The 21,671-nt window shown below is 45.4% G+C and overlaps 2 protein-coding genes across 2 annotated transcripts; both read right to left on the minus strand.

The window, feature by feature from the left end:
• Window positions 1–1,679: 1,679 nt before the first annotated feature.
• LOC136467806 (DNA (cytosine-5)-methyltransferase DRM2-like) lies at window positions 1,680–16,056 on the minus strand. Its single transcript, XM_066466597.1, has 13 exons — window positions 15,880–16,056; window positions 14,307–14,580; window positions 14,019–14,237; window positions 13,620–13,935; window positions 13,337–13,532; window positions 5,517–6,000; window positions 5,223–5,375; window positions 4,993–5,062; window positions 4,854–4,900; window positions 4,591–4,746; window positions 3,410–3,509; window positions 2,918–3,009; window positions 1,680–2,816 (listed from the first exon to the last, which is right to left on the minus strand). Exons 2-13 carry the CDS (start codon window positions 14,574–14,576, stop codon window positions 1,680–1,682), a joined length of 3,240 nt encoding a protein of 1,079 aa, XP_066322694.1. The 5' UTR covers window positions 14,577–14,580; window positions 15,880–16,056.
• An 835-nt stretch (window positions 16,057–16,891) lies between these two features.
• On the minus strand, window positions 16,892–20,363 carry LOC136550135 (uncharacterized). Its single transcript, XM_066541623.1, has 7 exons — window positions 20,240–20,363; window positions 19,173–19,520; window positions 18,766–18,993; window positions 18,331–18,685; window positions 18,126–18,250; window positions 17,867–18,002; window positions 16,892–17,417 (listed from the first exon to the last, which is right to left on the minus strand). Exons 2-7 carry the CDS (start codon window positions 19,514–19,516, stop codon window positions 17,178–17,180), a joined length of 1,428 nt encoding a protein of 475 aa, XP_066397720.1. The 5' UTR covers window positions 19,517–19,520; window positions 20,240–20,363; the 3' UTR covers window positions 16,892–17,177.
• Between the last annotated feature and the right edge of the window lie 1,308 nt (window positions 20,364–21,671).

Raw genomic sequence — 21,671 nt, forward strand, 5'->3', positions numbered from 1 at the left:
CGCAAAGATGAGCCTCCATTCGTTCAAGCAGTAAGGTGACATTACGCTGGAAAGCGCATGTTGCAAACTATGTTTTAAGTATTTCAGAGGTTTCTAAGGTGTGTTGCAAGTGTTTCACATTGATGTTGCAAAAGTATATCGGGATGTTGCACATGTTACAATGGCTATACACTTATGTTTCAAGTGTAGGTTCTAAATATTTTATCTGTTTCAGACGTATGTTGCAAGTGTTTAATCTGGATGTTACAATGGCTATACACTTATGTTTCAAGTGTAGGTTCTAAATATTTTGTAACATATGTAGGAAACATTTTTTACATACGTCTGAAACAGTTGAAACACTTGCAACATACGTATAAAAACATTAGAAAAACACACACACACAGAGTTGTAGTTATTTATATATATATATATATATATATATATATATATATATATATATATATATATATATATATATATATATATATATATATATATAGAACTACTATTCTATAGCTGGCTACAAATAATTTATTCTGTAGCCACTTTGAGTTACGATAATTACTATGTTGATTTACGAGATTATAGTAACTCCTTACAAAGTAGTTTACTACAACGTTATGGTAAATATCCCCATATGTTATAGTAACCCAACTATCGTAAATATGTATTGACATTATGGTAAATTAGTATATAAAATTATGGTAAATGGAGGTGGCTACAGAATAACTTATTTTGTAGCCGGCTACTGAATAGCCTCTCCCTATATATATATATATATATATATATATATATATATATATATATATATATATATATATATATATATATGTGTGTGTGTGTGTGTTTTTCTAATGTTTTTATACGTATGTTGCAAGTGTTTCAACTGTTTCAGACGTATGTTAAAAATATTTCCTACATATGTTACAAAAATGAATCTAGGTGTATCTAGTGTTGCACATGTTATAGTAGAACTCATCTGCAGCAGCAGCCCGCTGTAGCTATTGGGCCCTCCTGCATGCGCGTGGATGTGAAGGGGGCGCGAGTGGGATACTGTGCAGGTGCAGATCGAGACGGAGTGGCACGGGACACAAAGCGAGTGCAGGATTAAGAGCGGCTCAGGACACGGATCAGCGCGGGCCACCATGTGAAGCAGCGTAGGCTTGCGGTGCGGCGTCTAGATGCTAGCCTCAGTTGACGTCCGGGCGCTAGCCTTTCCCAAAAACAAACCTATTTGCTGAAAATTACAGTGTGAGCATAAAACTGGATTAATTGTTGTTTGCAAGAAACAAGGTTTTGTACAACTAAAACAATGAAACGGCTCTTTCGTGAAAACAAAAAACTTCCCGTGTCCATTTTAATAACAGCTTAAAGGTATCTCAATCGACAACCCAATCAGAACTTACTGGACAGATTATCACAAATCAGGTCAAGCACTGCCCGTCACAGAGCATGGATATAATCAAACGAAATAAATTATTGTGGCTGGCAGAAGATTCAGCCACAGCAAGGCACTCTTCTGCCGCTACTGATGGTAATGGTCGCCAAACCAGGCGCTCCCATGAGATCGGGAGCTGGGCAGTCATTGCCCCAATGCATACCCCCACAAAATTCAGCAGCAGGGATATATCAGTTCAGTTCCATGGTGTTCGAGAGAAAAAAAACAGTTCAGTTCCATGGTAGGCTGCAATAATCTTCTACATTCTGCCCATGATGGACTTCACCGTGTCCAAGATCCTGTAATAGTGGTAGAAAAGGGACGACTGCTCGCCCTCCAAGCCATCACGGTGGAATCGATTGCGCCCAGCAAGATTGTTGCAGGGGCTGCCCCCAATCACCAGGTCAAAACCACCAATCCTCCTGATGCATGACTCGAGCCTCTCGGTAGTCAGGCTCTGAACATCGGCGATCTCTATCAAAGTGCCTGTTTGGGTCTGATTCCACCAAGTCCTCAAGATGAACCTGTTCACCTCAGATATCTCCACCGAAATGACCGTCTTCATGTGTATGCCGAGCCTGTGGAGAGCTACCTCTGCTCCTCCAATGCCAGAGAACAAGGAAAGGACATTCATGCCATGTGGAAACATGTCCCGAAGTGCTGAGAGATGGTATGCGAAGGTGTCGACATGGAATGAATTGCCCAAAGACTTGAACCTCTCAGTCCTGCCGATTCCCCTGGTGTGGTCTTTGGGGAAACCAAGCAGGAATTCCATCTCATCAGGCTCTAGATGAGCAACCTTGTTCAGACCAACCCATACCAAGTTCGCCGTCCTGCAGGTTTCCAAGACATACTTCTGAACATGTCGAGGTGGTGGATCTTTACATTTTGCAAGAGCATGGTGAATCTGTTCCGTCGACTTAGGTTTAGCCATATTGGTCAGGAGGCAGTTGAACTGTTTTCTAGGGTCCCATGAGGGCCACCACTTTTTAGTATGGGGGAAGGCCTCAAATATTGTCTTTGGGGGTAAGGGAAGGAGAGGTGACCTGTTCACAATTGGCAAGTTATGTATGTAACCTCTTTTCCTGGCAGCAGCACATAAGAACCTTGAATCCACAAACTCAGGTTGGATGTCATATAAGAACCGTGATATCGTTGTCCAGACACCCTTTGGAGCAATGGCTACATTCTCATAGTAGAAGAAAGGTGGCACAATAACTTTTGAGGGTAGAGATCTGTCCACTGATCTTAAGCTCACATTTGGCAGGTTAAACCCAACCATTGGGTTTGGGAGAGGCATCGGCTCATCATGGCTACCATCTAAGGGTCCTCTACTACCTTGTTCTGCATCTTCAGATCTCTTTCTCTTTTCCTTTCTTCCTCCAAAATAATCATCCTGTAGAATTACAAAACACAGTTCTAGTTTCAGTCCATCCAATTTAAGGAACCAAACATTTTTTTTTGGTAAACGAAATAGACATATATACTAACACTTACCTCATGGTCAGAGAAATTGCCATAGTAACCATCTTCTGAAGCTTCTGAACTATAGATTAAATCAACCAAAACAGACATAGGTGCATCCTGACCTTGTAGTTTTAAACCAAAGTAGTAAGAATCAGTGAATTAAGGCATTTGGAGTCTGTCTAACTAGAAAGCTATGGAACAATTTCTGAAGGTAGATGTAACTCAGAAATAAGACAGTATGAGTCTGCAAGATATATGTCTGCTTACAGGAAACAAAAAATATTTTTATTTGATAGCGAGTGACTGATACCCTTAGTGCTCTCACTACAAAACTAACTTATTTTGCTGAGGAGTATATATAACTGGGTACTGTGACTGTAAGCAAAGATGCATAACGAGGTGGGTGAAATAAGGTGATTAAAATGTAAAATACCATACCATTGCCTGTATAAACAACAGAAAGGAGCTAATAGCTACTCATGACCAAAAAGACATTTGTAGAAACTTCAATAGAGAGCATACCACATCTGACAATAGCCATTTCTGCTTCATCTTTAGGAAAGCCCATTCTCACTAAGGACTCAATTTTTTCGTCCTTCTGTGACAAGCCTTGTAGGAAATCCTGCATAAAAGCACAGGAAACCATATTAGAAAGCACTGAGATCATACAAATAGATGGAACCAGGACTTCTATGGAACAACATTTTAATAGTCCTTGGAAGGTACCGAGGGCTACTATAACTAGGAAATACAAAATTTTAGTACCTAGGTATCAATTTGTTTAATTCAACCGGTTAGCTGCATGCAACTCTAGATACACAAGTCTGTAAAAAAACAATCAATAATATCAACACGTCAACAGCCTCAAATTGATCACGGAAGCACACAAAGTACAAACACCATGCTCTTATCTCAAGAACCACATAAGAGAATGATGTCAAGGCGCAATATTTGTTGACTATGTTCAGCCAAAGTGGCCTACATCACTAGGGCGATGACTACGGATGCTCATCCCACCACAGCCACTCGCAGCAGACTGCATGAAGGCAGTAAAACTGCCACCGTCACTGCCGCCCACACCAGCCACCAAACTCTATCCATATCACAATAGTGATGCCCTTATATTTATAGCACAACCCAAACTCTATCCCTAACCATCAATTACAACTCCAACCTAGTTGTAACCTGCTTGTACATATATTCAATAGAAAAAATAGCAAAGTAAAACATTGGATAATACAAGACAAATTCGTTGGTAGATAGAACTATGGATGCCGTTGCAGGTTGCACCAGACAATTATCATAGGTAAAAACTAAAGGTCAAGATGAAAGAGGCATGGAATCAATATCTGGATTAGCAGGCTTAATAATCATATGGAAATATGAAAGTTTGCCTAAAACAACAGACCCTCAAAATAAATAAAAAAGAAAAAGAAAAAAAACGGAAATAAAGCACATCCAATTTCTGTTACAGCTATATATCCATGTAGGCAATACCTGTTTCTTTGAAAAAAAATAAAGGGGAATGGCAGCGATACATGACCCTACAATTTGGGCCAAGTAATCGATTTGTGCAGTACCGAAAATGCAGGGCATGGTTACCATGAAACAAGTACAAAATTAGGGCATGGTTACCATGAATCCTCAAGTACAGTGAAAGTTTCTGTAGTCACAGGGGGGAGGGCTGTTGAGCTTGAAAGTACCTCATCACTAGAATCATCAGATATATGATCCCTGTCGCTGCTCGTACTAGCATCATGTGCATCCCAATTCGCAAGAATGTCTTTGTCATCACCAATGGTCCGGGGGCCACAAACAGAAGCAGAGGAGTTATCCAATGAAGGGTCATTGCCTATCGCCTGCATTTCACAATATCACTTTTGCGAAATAGAATATATCTTTCCCACCATCCAATAAGAGGATAAAAACGAATGATCAATAAAAGGAGGCAAACTGGCGAGAGTACCATGTAGGCCAGAAGAAGCTCGAGTAATGACTCTGCACCACCATCTCCTGAAAACAAAATCAGTCGTCAAAATAAGTATGAATAATTAAAAAACAGTCACAGCCTAAAGAAACAGGAGGGGAAATCGGTTACTGCATACCATTCTCCTTAATGAGACCCATCCCTACGAAGTCCTCCACCAAAGAGGCAGATGGCCCTGCTCCATTGACCTTTCCATCACCATGCTTCCACACAATTCCACAAGCAGACACCACATTAGGGTCATAAGCACAACAAGGTAAATACTAACATGAGACGAACAACACCGAATAATCAATGTAGTGAGTTAGCTACGCGTTCGCGTGGGTACCTATCACTTAGCTGCCTTACCAGCATGGACGGGCCAGGAGCACCTTTTAGCTTGTTCCTCGAGGTCGCAATTGGCGAGATAGCGCCGTCGAGGCTCCTCGCCACCTCGCCTTCACTGTCCCACACGGACTTGTCACCGTCGTCGCTGCCACCGAATTTTTTTACAATTTGGCTCTTTTTTTTTCAAAGTTTCTCACAAATAGATCTCTGGCGGAAAGAATTCAGGAAATGGATCCTTAGCTCGGCGCTATTGATGCTGGCGCCGAGCTCGGCACCACCGTCTCTGGCGTCGAGCTCCTGGGCACGGTCGATGACCTGCCAGGGGGCTCGGCGCCGTAGATCTTGGCGCCGAGCTCGGAAATATCTACCGAGCCCGCGCCCTCTCTTCTTCTTCCTCTTGCGCCCTAGCCCCGCCGCCACCGCCGCCCCCGCTCCCGCCGCGCCCGCGCCCGCGCCACCACGGCCGCCACCGTGCCCACGCCCGCTCCGCGCCGCGCCCGTGCCGCCGCCCCGCGTCGCGCCCCTCGCCGCTCCGAGGCCGCGCCTCCTCCCGCGCCTGAGGTCATGCCCGCGCCCTCCCCCCCCCCCGCCCGTCGCCGCGCCCCTCGCCGCGCTGTCTCCCGTGGTTGGCCGCCGCGACGCCTCCGCCGCCCTCCACCGCCGTCCTCGCCTTGCCTCCACCGTCGGCCTTAGGCCGCGCCCGTTAAGCCAGACTCGCCGCGCGTAGCCCCGGGCATCCCGCGCTCGCCGCGCGCCACCGCTGTCGTCTGCCGCGCCACCGCCGGCCCGAATCTTTGGCCTGATCCACGCCCATCGTCCGTCGGCCCGGACAGGTAAAAATTATGAATATGCAATGTACCTACTTAGTTAGTATTTGTTATTTATTAGTTAATGTGATGACTCAGGTAGTTGATTTAGTTAGTGATCTAGTGAGATATATATGTAGATAGATAGAAACATAGACACATAGGCACATAGATATAGTTAGATAGTTACTTAGATATGTAGTTACATTTTTAGTTATCTACATATGATCTAGCTATTTAGTGAGTACATTGTAAATATATTCGTAGTTATTATCTTGATTACTTAGTTTGTAGTTAGAAAATACTTGTTAGGTACTATCTATCGTCTAATTTGGACTAAAGGACATGTGTTTCGTTACTTGTTTGAAATAGATGGACAACCTAGTGACCATATATCATGGAGGCACCGTTGAAAGCGATCGCTATGGATATGTTGAGTTTCTTGGCATGCAAAGTGTGCCTGTGCTATTCAATGATAGACCTTCATTTAGTGACATGGTTGCAAGGGCTCGGAAGGAGCTGCATTGCCTTGTAGATGATGGTATTGCAGTTGATGGTGTACTACACCTAGGTTGTCCTCCGAACATCTTCAGGCGAATGATCTCAATTGGTTGTGTGAATCAGTGGGAGAACTATGTAAGATCGGCTATGAAGAGCCAGCTGCAATGTTTGGACGTGGTATGGTTGTGCGTCGGGTGTTAGTTGATCCCATCCCTCATGGGTTTACCACAGCAATGGATCATCAGGCATACATCGACCCTCCCGTTCTGGAACCTTACCTACATGTGCAGATTGCACCTACGGTTCCCGATGCTCAATCTGCCCCCAATACGGTATTTGGAGATGGTTGTCAGACTCATTTTTTCGTGGCAGATCCTCCTTATGAGATCCCTTTGACACAGAATCATCCGAGTAAGTATCTTAACCGCATGGTTTTTGGGAGCTTACCCCGTTCCTTACATCTATTTCTTTCATTCTTTCCTCATTTCTATAATGATGTTGCAGGAGATATTCCTGAGAATGTGGATGTGCCCCCTGTTGCTGCGCAAGTGCAAATTGGAGATGGATTTCGTGGGTCAAATAGTGTTGAAATTATGCATGATTTGGAGCCATATGAGATGGCTAGGGCTCTTGATTCTGATGATGATCGCCCTGTTGGAGAGCTGACGGAGAGTGATATTGAGATAATGAGGCGTATCTTTCTCGGCCGCCGTGATCCTAGAGTTCACGAGTTCAGCGATCTTGCTCATTCCGATCAGGCGTTTGCAAAAGGACATGATGATGAGCTCCTAGAAGCTCCTGAGGCCGGTCCTAACATTGTAATTGAGAATGGGAGGGTGTTCAATGACCTCCCTGCTTTGAAGAGGTGGTTGCAGGCTTTTGCAGTGATACAAAAAGGCCTTACAGGGTATTGCATTCATATGTGGAGCACCGTTACACAGTTGTGTGTGACAAGGAACGCTGCCCATGGAGGGTTTGTGCAAGGAAGCAACAGGTAACCAGAAAATGGAAGATCACAAAAGTTGTCGGGCCACACAATTGTGCTGACCATGAGCTGACACTAAGGCATCGGCAGTTGACATCTACCCTCATTGCCAAGCGGTTGATGGGAATTTTGCAGAGAGAACCCAACATGAAGGTGAGAACAATTATCAGGACCATTGAAGCATTGTATGGAGGATATGTGACAACTTATGGTAAAGCATGGAGGGCTAAGCAGCGAGCGTGGAAGATGATATATGGGGACTGGGAGGATGGGTATGAGCAGCTGCTAGTTCTTTTCAATGCAATCAAAGTGGTGAATCCAGGCATGCATTATGAGTACATCCCAAAACCTAATGCATGAAAGGATGGGAGGCAGATATTCTTCCGTGCCTTCTGGCGCTTCCCTCAGTGTGTTGAGGCCTTTAGGCACTGTCGTCCCATCTTCTCCATTGATGGTACATTCTTGATTGGCAAATACCAGGGCACACTTCTTATAGCCATATCATGTGACGTGAACAACAAGTTGGTTCCTTTGGCATTTGCCTTGGTTGAGAAGAACAATGATAGTTGGGGATAATTCTTGAGGTTAGTCCGGATACACGTGGTTGAGCCTGGCAGGGAGGTTGGCGTCATATCTGATAGGCATAAGGGCATACTTAATGCCGTGTGAGAGCAGATAGAGGGGTATGCACCGTTGCACCATCGTTGGTGTACTCGGCACCTTGCCGAGAATCTACTCCGGAAGGATGGTGTCAAGGGTAACTTTGATCTATTCCAGGAGACTGCTCGATAGCTTGAGGACAAGTACTTTAAGGAAAAGTTGGAGCAGGTCAGAACCGCATCAAATGTAGAAGGTAGACAATGGCTCATAGGTTTGATGAGGGATTTGGAGAAATGGACGAGAGCTCACGACGCCGGTGGCTAGAGATACGAGTTTCAGTGCAGCAATATGGCAGAGTCATTCAATAAGTTGCTATTGGGGATATGTGGCATGCCTATGAATGCAATCGTTCAATTCACCTTCTATAAGCTTGTTGCCTGGTTCAACGATAGACACGCCTATGCATTGCAGTTGCAGAGTGATGGAGAGATATAGGCTTCGAAACCAAAGGCACACCTAGAGAAGGCAAGAGAAAGGGCTGGCACACATGAGGTTGCATGCTTTGACCATGCCACAGGGACTTATCAGGTCGAGCATAGGGGCGGTACAACGTCCGACGGCGAGGTCCGAGAGTCGAGGATACATGTGGTTGTCCTCCAAGATTTCAAGTGCACTTGTGGTAAACCAAGGCAATACCACTTTGTATGTTCTCATTTGGTGGCAGCAGCTAGGCATCGCAACTATAATATCAAAAGGAGGATACCTTATGAGTTCAGTGTCGACACGCTTGTGAACACATGGAGCCCCCGCTTCGTGCCTTTCCGGGACCCTGGAGAGTGGCCTCCATATGATGGGCTGAAGTACATTGCGGATCTAGCTTACCGTTGAAACAAGCATGGATCAAGGCAGAGGACGAGGCACATAATGGTTATGGATCAGATACCCGGAAGAACTAGGCGTGGGAGAGGAACTCCATTTGTTACTGATCTCGAGCAGTACGAGTGCGGCAAGTGCGGTAGACTTGGCCATAACTCACGAAGTTGCCGTTGGCAGATTAGTGAGGTAGGACTATTGGTTTATATTATTATTTTATATTTGTCTTATTCATATATTTAATTATGCATGTCTCAATTTATACTTGTATTTATGTCAATTACTTATATATTTCTAAGTTCATGTTTCATTGTATATTGGAACTCTAATTCATTCACTTTTTTGTAGGATGGAGCAATTCCACCTGCTCGACCTGACGTACGAGGCGACCCACCGAGGACATCTCGTTGCGCTAGGGCAGGTAATAATCTATAAGTTTTATTCGTACATGTGTTCGTGAAGTAACAGGTGACTATGTTTTATTCGATGCAGGACCTTCCGCACCTTCGTTCTAGGACCCATAGTGGGTTCTTGGACATTCGGTACGACGACAGATACACTCCTTTCCTACAAAGAGCTGGCCTGGATGTCATCTCTTTTTAGGTTCATCGTGGGTTGCCCAAGTTCAACTCAGCGGCGATAACTACGTTGGTAGACAGGTATTAAAGTGAATCATTGCCTCCATTCATGGCCATTTGTTCATGCAATTGACTTTTTGACAAGTAATCTTGCTTTGTCTTAAATATAGGTGACGGCCGGAGACTCACAGCTTCCACCAACCTTTCGGGGAGATGACAGTCTCGCTCTAGGACTGTCAGAAGATGCTAGGCCTAAGGATTCATGGCAACCCAGTCACCAGGCAGTGCAGGTCAGAGGGTTGGAGAGCATGAGTGGAGGCCTTCCTTGGGCGTGAGCTTGGCGAGCAAGGGGCTCGCACTTCTAGAGTTCCCATCTCCTGGCTACGTGTAGAGTTCGCACAGTGCCCCGAGAAGGCAGATGAGGAATGGTTGGGTACTACTACCGGGCGTGGATCCTACACCTTTTTGCCTACGTTCTCTTTCCCGACGCCACGGGTGACAGTGCGTCCTGGATGTGGATCCACTGCCTCAGTGACTGGGACCAGGCGGGTCAGTACAGCTGGGGCTCTGCAGTCTTGTGTTTTCTATACAGGCAGCTGTGCGAGGGGTGTCGTCGGCCTTTGTCCAACCCGTCACTTGGTGGATGCGTGTACCTGTTATAGCTGTGGATGTGGGCTCGTCTTCTAGTTGGTCGTCTAGAGGTTCTGGCTCGTCGTGAGTGGTTCCAAGGTCAGCCTCCAAGTCGCCAGCCGACATGGATGTACCTTTGGGACCAGGTTAGGGTTCCACACATGAGGATAGATCGGGCGTACATTGAGTACACGAATGAGCTAGATACGCTGACAGCGTCTAGTGTAAGTAACTTTTATTTTCCATGCTGCTTTGAAAATGATTAGTATACCATCTAACATCTTATTTGGACATGTTGCAGGTGGAGTGGGAGTCGTATGGTGGAGAGGACGCACTTCCTTTTCAGCTGAGCAACATCTGTGGGGCCAACGATGACTTCTATAGGATGAGGTGCCCTCTAATCTGCTTCTATGCTGTCGAGTACCACCTGCCAGATAGGGTTGCACGCTAATTTGGAGTGAGACAACTTTGGCCTATGGCTTTGTTCTCGACTGGCGTTGACTTACATAAGTAAGTGTTTTGATATTTCAAATGTCTCATGATGATGGTCCATTTCTATTAATATGGTGACACGTACGTGGATTCATGTAACGATGACATACGTGCAGGTTGGATCGTCAGAGGAACAAGAAGATTTTTGACTGGGAGAGGCACCACCAGTCCTTCATTGAGGAATGGGAGGAGATGCATGATAACGTGGACGACAACAACGAGGAGGCTACAAAAAAATATATCATTAATACATTATATTCTTTTAATTAACATAGTTTTGTACAACAGAGGTTGTCATGTCGTCTACGCCGTGCGGCTAGTCGTTGTGGTTGCAGAACAGACATGACGCAAGACATGTACGTTCCTTCCGCAGGAAGAGGAGGCTTGGGTTTCTCTAGTCAAGCAGCTATAGGGGATGGGGACGAGGACAAGGAGGACGACGACGACGATGACGTAGACAAGAGGCACGATGAGCTTGGCCCCTCTCAGCTCCATGACGCTCCCTCGACTCATCCTACACCGCCTCTAGGCACTAGGCGATGCCGTCCGCGTTACCCTTACACTCCAGGCATCAGCGCTCTGGGTCACAAGGGTAAGGGCAAGAGTAGGAGGCAGTGAGGGATGTGGTAGGTGTTAGTATGAACTATTATGGATTTTGTATTTACTTTTCTGTAACTATTCAGGACTGTATGGACATTGTGGACTATTTGGACTTTGCATGACATATTATGTTGGTTGTTATATTCGTTGTGGTTGCATTATGTTCCTTGGATGATTAAATGTTTGAAATATATATTGATGTCTCTGTTTGTAACTGTGGATGCTCCTAAAACAAGACCGTATCTAACAAATTTTTTCCGTGAACCTTTAATCATACTACACTTCTACAAAGGCATAAATATAGTACACAGATTAACTATAAATTTATTGGAACGTGTATAATCCAGGAAATATTGTACATATGCTTTGTAGATGAATCTAGGATTACCAAGCAACAGTGAACGAATCTATGCTTTTCAGACAATAAACATAGACTTTTCAGATACACGGATAGCATCGAATTATCACATCACTGATATAGTACTGGCATGCAAGGAAGCACAACTCCACTCTATCTCCACCATCCATCTTATGACTGTTTGATCCAAGGGCTGAGGTGAAGAGGCACACAGATCACTGACATGGCACATTGAGAGGCCTCCATTCCTCCTCTCAACCTATAAATAACCACTCACTCCCTCTCATTCACACACACAACAAGGAAGAAGAACACTCCTCAGCATTTGCTTTCGTTGCAGTACCAATGTCTGGAGGGTCATCCAGAGGGAGAGGAAAGGGGAAGGAGACTATCTGGGGGTGGGAGGGTCCTCTTGGTCCTGATTTTTTTGAGGAAGCTCTTTATGAGAGATTCCCAGTTAAGAGCAAAAGTGATTTCACCAAAGAGACACCACTGAGAGGATACGATGAAAGAAAAGAAGAGTGGCCAAAATGCATGCATGGTGAGGACTGCCTAGTGCAGATGTTCACCGAGGGAATAGATGGAGGTCGTTGTTTCTTCAAATGCCTACGAGCATGGGTATTTGCTATCACTATTTGTTTCTTCAATATGTTTGTCTTGTATATCACTTACACGACATACTTATTGTAGTCTTCCTTGGCCGAAGAAAACTGTGGATTCAGTAGGTGGGTCGATCCTTGACCTATTTATCCGCATGCGGAGTACATCTACTACCTATAGGACTGTATCTTCGATCTAGAAAGGAAAGTTAGCAGCGGTTACAAGGACGACGGACAGGACGACAACAACAATGGTGTCGATTCACAGGAGGCACTCTGCAATGATCCATATTGCACCTGCCCTAACCACAAGAACAAGGGGCCTCCCCTGTCACCCCCGCCACCACCACCAACAACAACGGGAGGCTACTATAGAGAAGGTGCAACACAATTTGCTATGTGGCCACACTATTAGGATGACTTTATCTTTTTCACATGTACCCAGGTTTAATTACCTAAGACATGTTAGGTTTAATTACCTAAGGCATGGTTTAATTACCTAAGGCATGTTAGGTTTAGTCGAAGGAAACTCTGTACCTAGGTTCGGTACATGTAGTCACATGCCATTTAATGTGTTTCGTGTGTTGATTTATATAATGACGTACGTCGTTAAGTTTTTTTGTAGCACGTGTTCAAATTTTAATACGTCCGTATCATTAAGCAGAATATTAAGACCATAGATAATGAAAACAACCACATAATGAAAAGTTCGATACTATGCCACATTACACAACATATTAATACTACAACTACGTGCCGATAGTAGACATAGGGGCAAATGCACTTCCAAATCCTCAGTCTGAAACGTACTGAGTAAGCAACTCATCATCCGAGTACCAGTCCTCTACTACAACCCTGTTGCTGTGGCTAGGCTCAATTGCGTTGCTCTGACCTGTCTGTCGCTTGTAGTAAGCGGCCTCCGCTTCATCTACGGCCGCTATGGCCTGAGTGAAGAACGCGCCATCATCCTCCTCTGTCTGTAAGCCCGCCTCTGCTAGAGCGATGAGCTCGCTTAGTCTGCCAGTGTCGTCCTTAGCCTCCTACGCCTAAATGTCCGCCTCTGCTAGAGCGATGAGCTCGCTAAGTCTGTCAGTGTCATCCTCAGCCTCCTACGCTTGTATGTCCGCCTCTGCTAAAGCAATGAGCTCACTCAGTCTAGCAGTGTCGTCCGCATCCTCGTCTCCATCATCAGACAACACAATCAGTGATTGAACGGTGCGACCAGCTCGTGATCTATGGTCATCTAACTTCTTCTCCTCATACCTTGCACGAGCCACCTCTGCGGCATGTTCCCCGCTGCAACCAATCCCTTCATGTATAAAATGCAATCAGTTAGCAACATGATTATATTACATTTAAAACCAGGCAACGAAAAAAAAAGTTTTCAAGCACTCACTGGCACATAATGTAGCAACATGCTCGTTCAAGACCTGCATCTGTACTCTTGTCTCCTCCCTTGCCTCATTCCTTGCCCTCTCCTCCTCTAACGTCATCCGCCTCTCCAATCCCCATTTGTTAAGCCCAACATCGATTGGGTTACAAATACCGCGCTGTCTAGCAAACTCACGCATATTTTCTTTGTGATGTTTAACGAATAGGTTGACGTAGTTAGGTCCATATCTCCTCTTCTGTGCAATTAGTTGCCTCTTCTTCAGTTCATCCAAGAACTTAGCTTGACCATCATAACATTCCCAACTGCATTTCCTAGTGCTCTGTTCAAAAGAAATATTATATCATATATGTCTTAGCAAAACAAACAAAATACGATTTCATGTTTACCAGAAAAATAACAAACCTCATCATACTCAATCATATGGCCACAATAATGGCCTATTCCAAGCTCCAAAGGGACTAGGCCATAGTTGGATTTTACACCATATTCGCATATGATAGGAGGTGCTTTGTAGATTACCCTTTCTTTCTTCTTTTCCTTAACCCTCCGCGGTTCTTCCGGCCATGGGTTCTTAGGACCATACAACCACTCCTTGAAATGACACTTCACCATTGAAAACACCTAAATAATGAGACATTAGTACGTGAACACATATAGCTCAAGATTTTAACACATACACTTTGCACTTACTTTATGCTTGTTTGGACATACAAACTCCAACGTATTCTCAGGGTTTATCACAGCTCGATCTCCGCAATCGCACAGAGGAGGTTCCTCGAGTCGTCTAACTGTGGCTAGGTGCTTCTCCTTAGCCGTCATTGCCGGAGGGTTAGGGGGGTGGAACCCACCGCTTGAAGTGCTCACGTGGATGTCTCCCTCTAAACCAATCGTCGAAAAAGAGGTACCTAGGATCAAACTTGTCTGCACCATCGATCCACTGAAAGAAAAAGCACCTCTCATGGTCCTACACAACAAGATTCCAACAAAATATTAGTACCATACTTACACAAATAAAGAAAAAGGATAGTGCAAACAATTTCTTACATTAAACCGACTACATGTGTAGAAGCAACGCGCGGCTATGTCCGGATGTTTCGATTGAAAAACATGGGCCGGGAAACCACAGTCACAGTTAGGGACAGGAAGGTCAGGAGGGACGGGGGCATCTTTGCTAGACGCGTCGGGGTATAATTCTCAAGGACGACCCTGTTTTTGCCAAAACTCCTCCCGAAACATTTCTTGCATCTAACAAAACAGATGTAATTTAACAAACATAAATCAAAACATCACAAATAAATATCAATGAGAACCATAACTATAATATAACCAATTTCGTTCTAAGAACCGAAAGCAGTTAATATTAAACCCTAAACCTAGGGTTTCTTATTTGATCCACAACAATGAACCCATAACATAACTACATGCGCCTAGGTTTGCTAGCTTTTTCCACACCTTGGAATCAACCTACGGTTGTATAATACATATATTGAGGGATACAATGAAACCCTAAGTGAGCGAGGATATATTTAGGTTCAAAAATCCGACTAATATATACCGAATCGATGCGAAAAAATAAGGAGGTGAGCGAGGATACCTTGCTCTCGAAGATCTACGGATCAAATCAAGGTTTTAAAGGTCCAATATGTCGATTCGTGAGGTAGGATAAAGTGGGGAGAGAAAAACCCGAGAGGGAGGAGAAAGAAGAGGAAGAACGCTCGGGCAAGAAGGTTGGGCCGGGATTAAATGCAGGGAGCTCGGCGCCAGTCACTCTGGCGCCGAGCCCCCTGGCAGGTCATCGACCGTGTCCAGGAGCTCGGCGCCAGAGACGGTGGCGCCGAGCTCGGCGCCAGCATCAATGGCGCCGAGCTAAGGGTCCATTTCCTGAATTCTTTCCGCCAGGGGTCTATTTGTGAGAAACTTTCAAAAAAAAGGGCTAAATTGTAAAAAATTCGGTCGCCGCCACCGACCCGTCCTGTGAGACAAGAGTTCATCACGCTTCAGGTATACCTCAAGTAACAATTGGACCAAAACCAATAGCAATGTGAGTACCCCATCCGAAAGCTAAAACCATATGTAACTCTGATCCGGCACACGGATCTAAAGTTTTTAGTGCCAAGAAACAAAACGCAAATGGAGAGAACAAGAACAAGAGCCACGCAGCGACAACCTTGCAAAATCATAAGTACAAATCTGAAGCCCCATTGAAGACAAAAGAGAAAACAGACCTATATTTTAAATACATAGAGAAAGGCAGGAAGCTTACCGCCATTCTAGAAGCTTTACCTCAGCCTGTTGAGAAGGCAGAGGACGGGAGGAGGATGCCGCGATGGCGACCGACGGTGCAGGGCTTGTCTCCTCGCCTCCGCCGCTAGAAACCTACGGGACACAGTACACTGTTGCTACTCCCCCGCCATAATAGCCGCCTGTAGGCAGGGGCAGATCCAGGATAAACTCCTCGGAGGGGCTAAATAATGGGCTAGAGTTAAGAAAATAATAGTGATTTAGAGGCTAATAAACAGTATTTTACATGTGATTTAAGGCTCCCGAGGGAGGCTGCAGCATGGGTAGCCCCCCCCCCCCCCCCCCCCCCGGATCCGCCACGGAGGGGAGGGACGCTGCGGTCGTATGGAGGAGCCAGGCTGTATGTTAACCCAATTTTTGGAACAAGTGCATTTACCACGTCTCTTTTTTACTGTTACAATTATAGCACAGGTCTCAATGCAGGAGGAGTGAAAAGACGTGCTGCTGAAACGAACGTCGCCCCAGAGGCCAGAGCCAAAGAAAAGTAGCTAGCGTTGATAAAAGGAAAATCACAACTTAGATGGCGGCCAAATTAACAAGAGTTATTCTCGAAACCTTTGGCTCCTTTGATTTAGTGATTAAGCTACCACTACCTATATGTTTGCTTCAACAACGTTCTGGCTTGCACATTCTGATCACAATGGAATTCAGGTGGACCAGGGTTTGGGACACTACTAATCTTTAAATTGTATAGATACATTATACCATGTCAAGGGAGGCGCCGAGATACGATATGACCAAAGGCTGACCCCTGGAACTCTAGAAATATATATATATATACTTGCCGCACGCAATGTAACAAAAAAGATACCCTTCTTCGCCCATTGTTTCAGCAAACAGGATTACCAAACAAGCAATCAGAGATAATCGTGTCTCGTCATAAAATAGAGACATTGAAATAAAGCGCCTGTGAGCATCTATAGTTCTGAGAAATTAGTAATAACAGATCAAAACAGAAAGTGAAAATACGAACATGCTCAGTTCAAAAGTAACTGAAATTGATCACAAAACATCCAGTTGCCAGGGTAATCTATGAGCAAACTGTAGACTGCAGATGACTGATTGTGGATGGTTGAGCACGCTTCTTTGGACAGATGCGCATACCCCCACACTAACCTGAAACACACGCAGATTCTGCTACATGATTGTGGCCGCAAGAAGGCAACCTAAACAGAACTCTTTAAGTTACAACTGGCTAAGCACTACAGCGACTTACAAGAAAATTCAGCTATAGCCAAGTCAAGGTTCCACAGCTACTAATCAAAAACCAAAGAAACCAAGCTCCGTCGCCCTTTCCTTCTCGAAGGTTTCAAAGTATTGGTATATGATTGTCACAGCGAGCAGAATACCAGTTCCTGAACCAATCGCACCCATGAAATCAGCCAGGACAGTCAATGCACCGATGCATACGCCACCAAATGCAGCAGCAGTGGGGATGTAACGGTTCAGTTCCTTCTGCAAGTTTGACTCACGATGGCCTGGCATCACCATTTGTTGTTCCTGTAGAATATCCAGTGTCAGAAGATCACAGGTAATTGTTGTAGTAGTGAGTTTGCATATAAGAGAGGCAAATATAAACAGTAGCTCAACGCATTAAGCAAACTGCTCCACACCAAATCTTCAACTGATAGGCATGTGGAAATTCATTAAGATATACCATATCCCATTAGAAAGATTATGTGTGTTCCTCCCAACCAAGAACATGTTCTTCCATCTCAGGTTTCATAATAGTACACTGATTCAAGAACCAGAAAATGTAGTACAGTATCATATACAAAACACGCAAAGATCTGACACTGAAACATCAAATGTTAATGTGTTGTTCGTAGTGATGCTATTAGTGTACTCATACTGGCATCTAAATTTATCAATCATAACAATTTATGATAAAACTACCTCAGCCTGGCAGATGAAATTTTACATAAAAAGATGTGTATAATTGTTTGTACCTTGAGCTGCTTAGCAACATCCTTTGCTGATGAACCAGAAACTTCAATCCACGTCTTTGAGAACAGAGCGCAAGCTGACAGCATGAAGACCACATAAAACAGTGCATGGAATGGATTTGCAAGGACATCAGCCAAACTGCATTGTTTCCAATGTGCTATTGTTAGTCAAAAGAACGATCAATTATTTCTGGAATAACAAAAACAACAAAAACGATCGTCATGACAAAAAGGCCTCCCCATTGAAGGAACTGATTTTCACCTTGATGGGGCAGTTACATAGTAAGCAAGACCACCAACAGGAACAGAATGGCCAGAGTACTCAGACTCCTTCCACTTCCCAAGAAGGTTAACAAGGAAATTTCCACTGTACTTCCTGTAGAGAAGCTGTGATAGAAATAAAATACATTAGCACTTACACATACAAAAGATATAACTTACTACAGCATTGGAAATGAGGTGTGTACCTGGGATATGAAATAGAGGTTGGTAATCAGTGCAGAGTGCAGAATGATGGGCATGTTTGAAGTGTAGAACAGCTTAATTGGATATGATCCTTGCTGCCCACGAGCATTCTTTGATCTCACTGGAAGCACAACACGGAAGCCTTGGAAATAGATGACTATGAGGAAGACCAAGACAGTGGCAAGCAAATTGGTCACATTTGGAAGGTTCTGGCGGTAGAAAGCCTCGCGAAGAGCACGGACTTTATCAGTTCTCGTAATCAACAGATGGAACAGTGCAATGACAGCCCCTTCAAATTCAGCACCACGGCCACTGTTGATGGTTGTGGGGCTAAATGCCTTCCAGATGATATTCTCGCTACATGAAAGCAGTCATATTATAAGCTTAAGTGCAACAGAACAGCACATCAATAAAAGGATTAAATCCAATGTGCTTACCAGATATTGGTAGCAATGAACAGAGAAATGCCAGATCCCAAACCATAACCTTTCTGGAGAAGTTCATCCAGACAGATGACAATGATGCCAGCAAAGAAAAGCTGAAGTATAATGAGAATAGCATTCCCTGTTCCAAGTTGGCTTACACTGCCATACATTCCAGACAGGACATATGCCACTGCTTCCCCAATAGTGATCAGGATACCAAGTAACTTTTGTGCACCATTCCTGAGTAAATAAAGAAATATATATAATAAATACAAATTAGAAGGTTTACAATCTACTTTGGCAGACTATGATAGAGAAATGCTACAGAAAGACTACGGATGAAATAACCACCAACAATTAGAATTGTGATAAATGTGAGAAACTGAAGGTTACATCATTTTTAGTAAGACGACACTTACAGCAGAGCACGATCCTCTCTCACACTGTTATCAACTTCAACGATCTTCGATCCAACAAGAAGTTGCATTACCATCCCAGAGGTCACAATTGGAGTAATACCCAACTCCATCACAGTCCCACGGTTTGATGCGAGGATAACACGCATCCAGTAGAAAGGATCAGCTCCAGTAGTCGAATGAATGCCATAGAGTGGGAGCTGGCTGCACACCAGGAAAATGAAGAGAGAAATGACGGTGTAGATAACTTTTTCTCTGAATGGTATCTTCCTATCAGCGCTCTGCACCTCTGGCAAGAAAGCCAGAAAGGGCCTGACCAGATGCAGTACCCTGAAGCCGCCAGCCATCTTCCTGTAATCAGGAAAAGAGAAGTTGGTAAACGTTTTGCATAGTACAATGACCAAGTTTTCATGCTACAATGATTAATATGACCATACAGTCTATTATGGGTAATAAGTTTACTAAGATGAACCAGTTTTACCGTAATATAAATGAACCTATCCAATCTACTCGAGAAGGCACAGATAGGACATGTGTTCAGTTTGTAGTAGAACAGAATGCTCAGAAAGCAAAACAATATTTGTCCTGTGCATCAAGTTTTGTCTGACGGCGTAAAGTGCTGGGTAAACCCAAGCCACACAAGCTTAGAAAAGGATGCAGACCATCTGCAAATATCTACTCTATAATAATATAATTTCCGTGCCTACCCAACAAACTGCACGAATGGATGAACATGCCGTGGCAAATACGCGATCATTACTAACCAATTAGCTCAGATCCAATTAGCTCGGATCCAAACAATTTAGCTGATTCTTATCTTAGCATGACAAAACGACCGTCACCTCTGTTGCATCGGTTTTGCTCGATCCCACGGGCGAAACCAACCATCCCTAAAAATAAAGCACGAATCCAAGCCCCTAAACATCGAAGCCATCCGCCCATCCTCGTACCCATCAGAAACCGCCACGGATCTCAGCAATCCTACTTACACACCCTCTGAATCTGAAACCCGTCGAGAGCCCAGATCCACACCGTTAGGAGGGGTAAGGAGAAGGAGCGGGCAGATTTACCTGGCCGACGACGACCAGAGCCCGACGCCGGGGAGGGCAGAAGCTTCGCCGCGGCAGGCGCTAGCGACGGCGTGAACGCCTAGGCGGAGGAGAGATGGAGATGAGAGGAGAGAGAGAGAGAGATGAGGACGGGAACTGCGGTGGGGTTTTAAGGGAGGCGGAGCGGGGGACGGGGACACGGCGCGAGCCTCTCGCTGAAGGTGGGGCCGCGCGGGTTTGGATGGCACCGCGGCCCGTGCGATCTGGAACGGGCGGCCGCGATGCGCTCCCGTGACGTGGAGGGGGTAACGGAAAGGTAGCGTTCGCGTCGATCACACGGCACGGCCTCACGTGCCTAGCCAAGACACTGCTTGGCGGGTCCGGGATGACGTCGCCGATCCAGCCCGTTCCGACAGAAGAAAAAGGTTTGCGGATGAGTCCGCAATAAATGTTTTGGAGTTTTTACCGATGGTTAGGCATTTTCTGTTCTATACTTCACGGCACGTCAGTGTGAAACGTGAGGGAATATCGCGTCAAAATTTTCTGACATCAGTCTCCTTCGGAGTGAGAAGAAGCGCAGACCGTGCACTTGAAGGGTCAAAGGCGGGTAGCTGCTCGGTGCTTGCGAGTTGGGATGGAGAAATGAAATAAGACCAAATAAGAATCATGTTCGCTCAGGCCAGAGTGGGGGTTTCGTGGTGTTATTTTCAAGACTGCCATGTTATATGAAATGAAATAAAATTTAGATGAAACACTCATTTATAATGGAGAGTTTCATTCTATAGTTTTATAGGTATTTAATTTCAGAGAAAATGGTGTTATTGCCCCTGTTCAGCAGTCCAATTGTGATTTTGCCTTTGTTTTTTCAACTTTGTGATTTTGCCCCTGTTATTTTAAAACGAACCATCCGTTTGCCCCTGTTTTTGGATGTCTGTTAGATGGACATGGGATAAATGAATTAAAAAAATCAAAATACCTACAAACAGAGGCAAAAAGACCATGTTGCCCCTCATCTTATCTTCAACCTCCTGCTCGTCCACGACAGCGGCGCTCGCAGGGGCGCGTTGTGCGGGGGACAGTGGCACCTGGCTGCGGGGCGCGGCGCTCGCCCACGACCGCGGCGCGCACAGGGCAGCAGCGGTGCCCGGCCGCGATGCTCGGGTCAAGGCACGGGGCGGCGGCGACGCCTGGGCGCGGGCCCCGGCACGTGCAGGGCAGCGGCAGCGCCTGGTCGCGGGGCGCAGTGCTTGTAGGGCTACGGCACCCGCTCTTGAGCGCGGCGCGCGCAGGACAGCAGCGGCGCCCGGCCGCGATGCTTGGGTCAAGGCGCGGGGCAGCGGCAGCGCCTGGCCGCGGGGCACAAAGCTCGCAGGGCCGCGGTGCCCGCCCGCGAGCGCGTCGCGCGAGGCTTGGTGCGGGGGCGTGCGGGTGCCGCGCGGCTCGGCGCAAGGCA

The sequence above is a fragment of the Miscanthus floridulus genome, chromosome 1 (genome assembly GCF_019320115.1).
Source record: "Miscanthus floridulus cultivar M001 chromosome 1, ASM1932011v1, whole genome shotgun sequence".
NCBI classification, from domain to species: Eukaryota; Viridiplantae; Streptophyta; class Magnoliopsida; order Poales; family Poaceae; genus Miscanthus; species Miscanthus floridulus.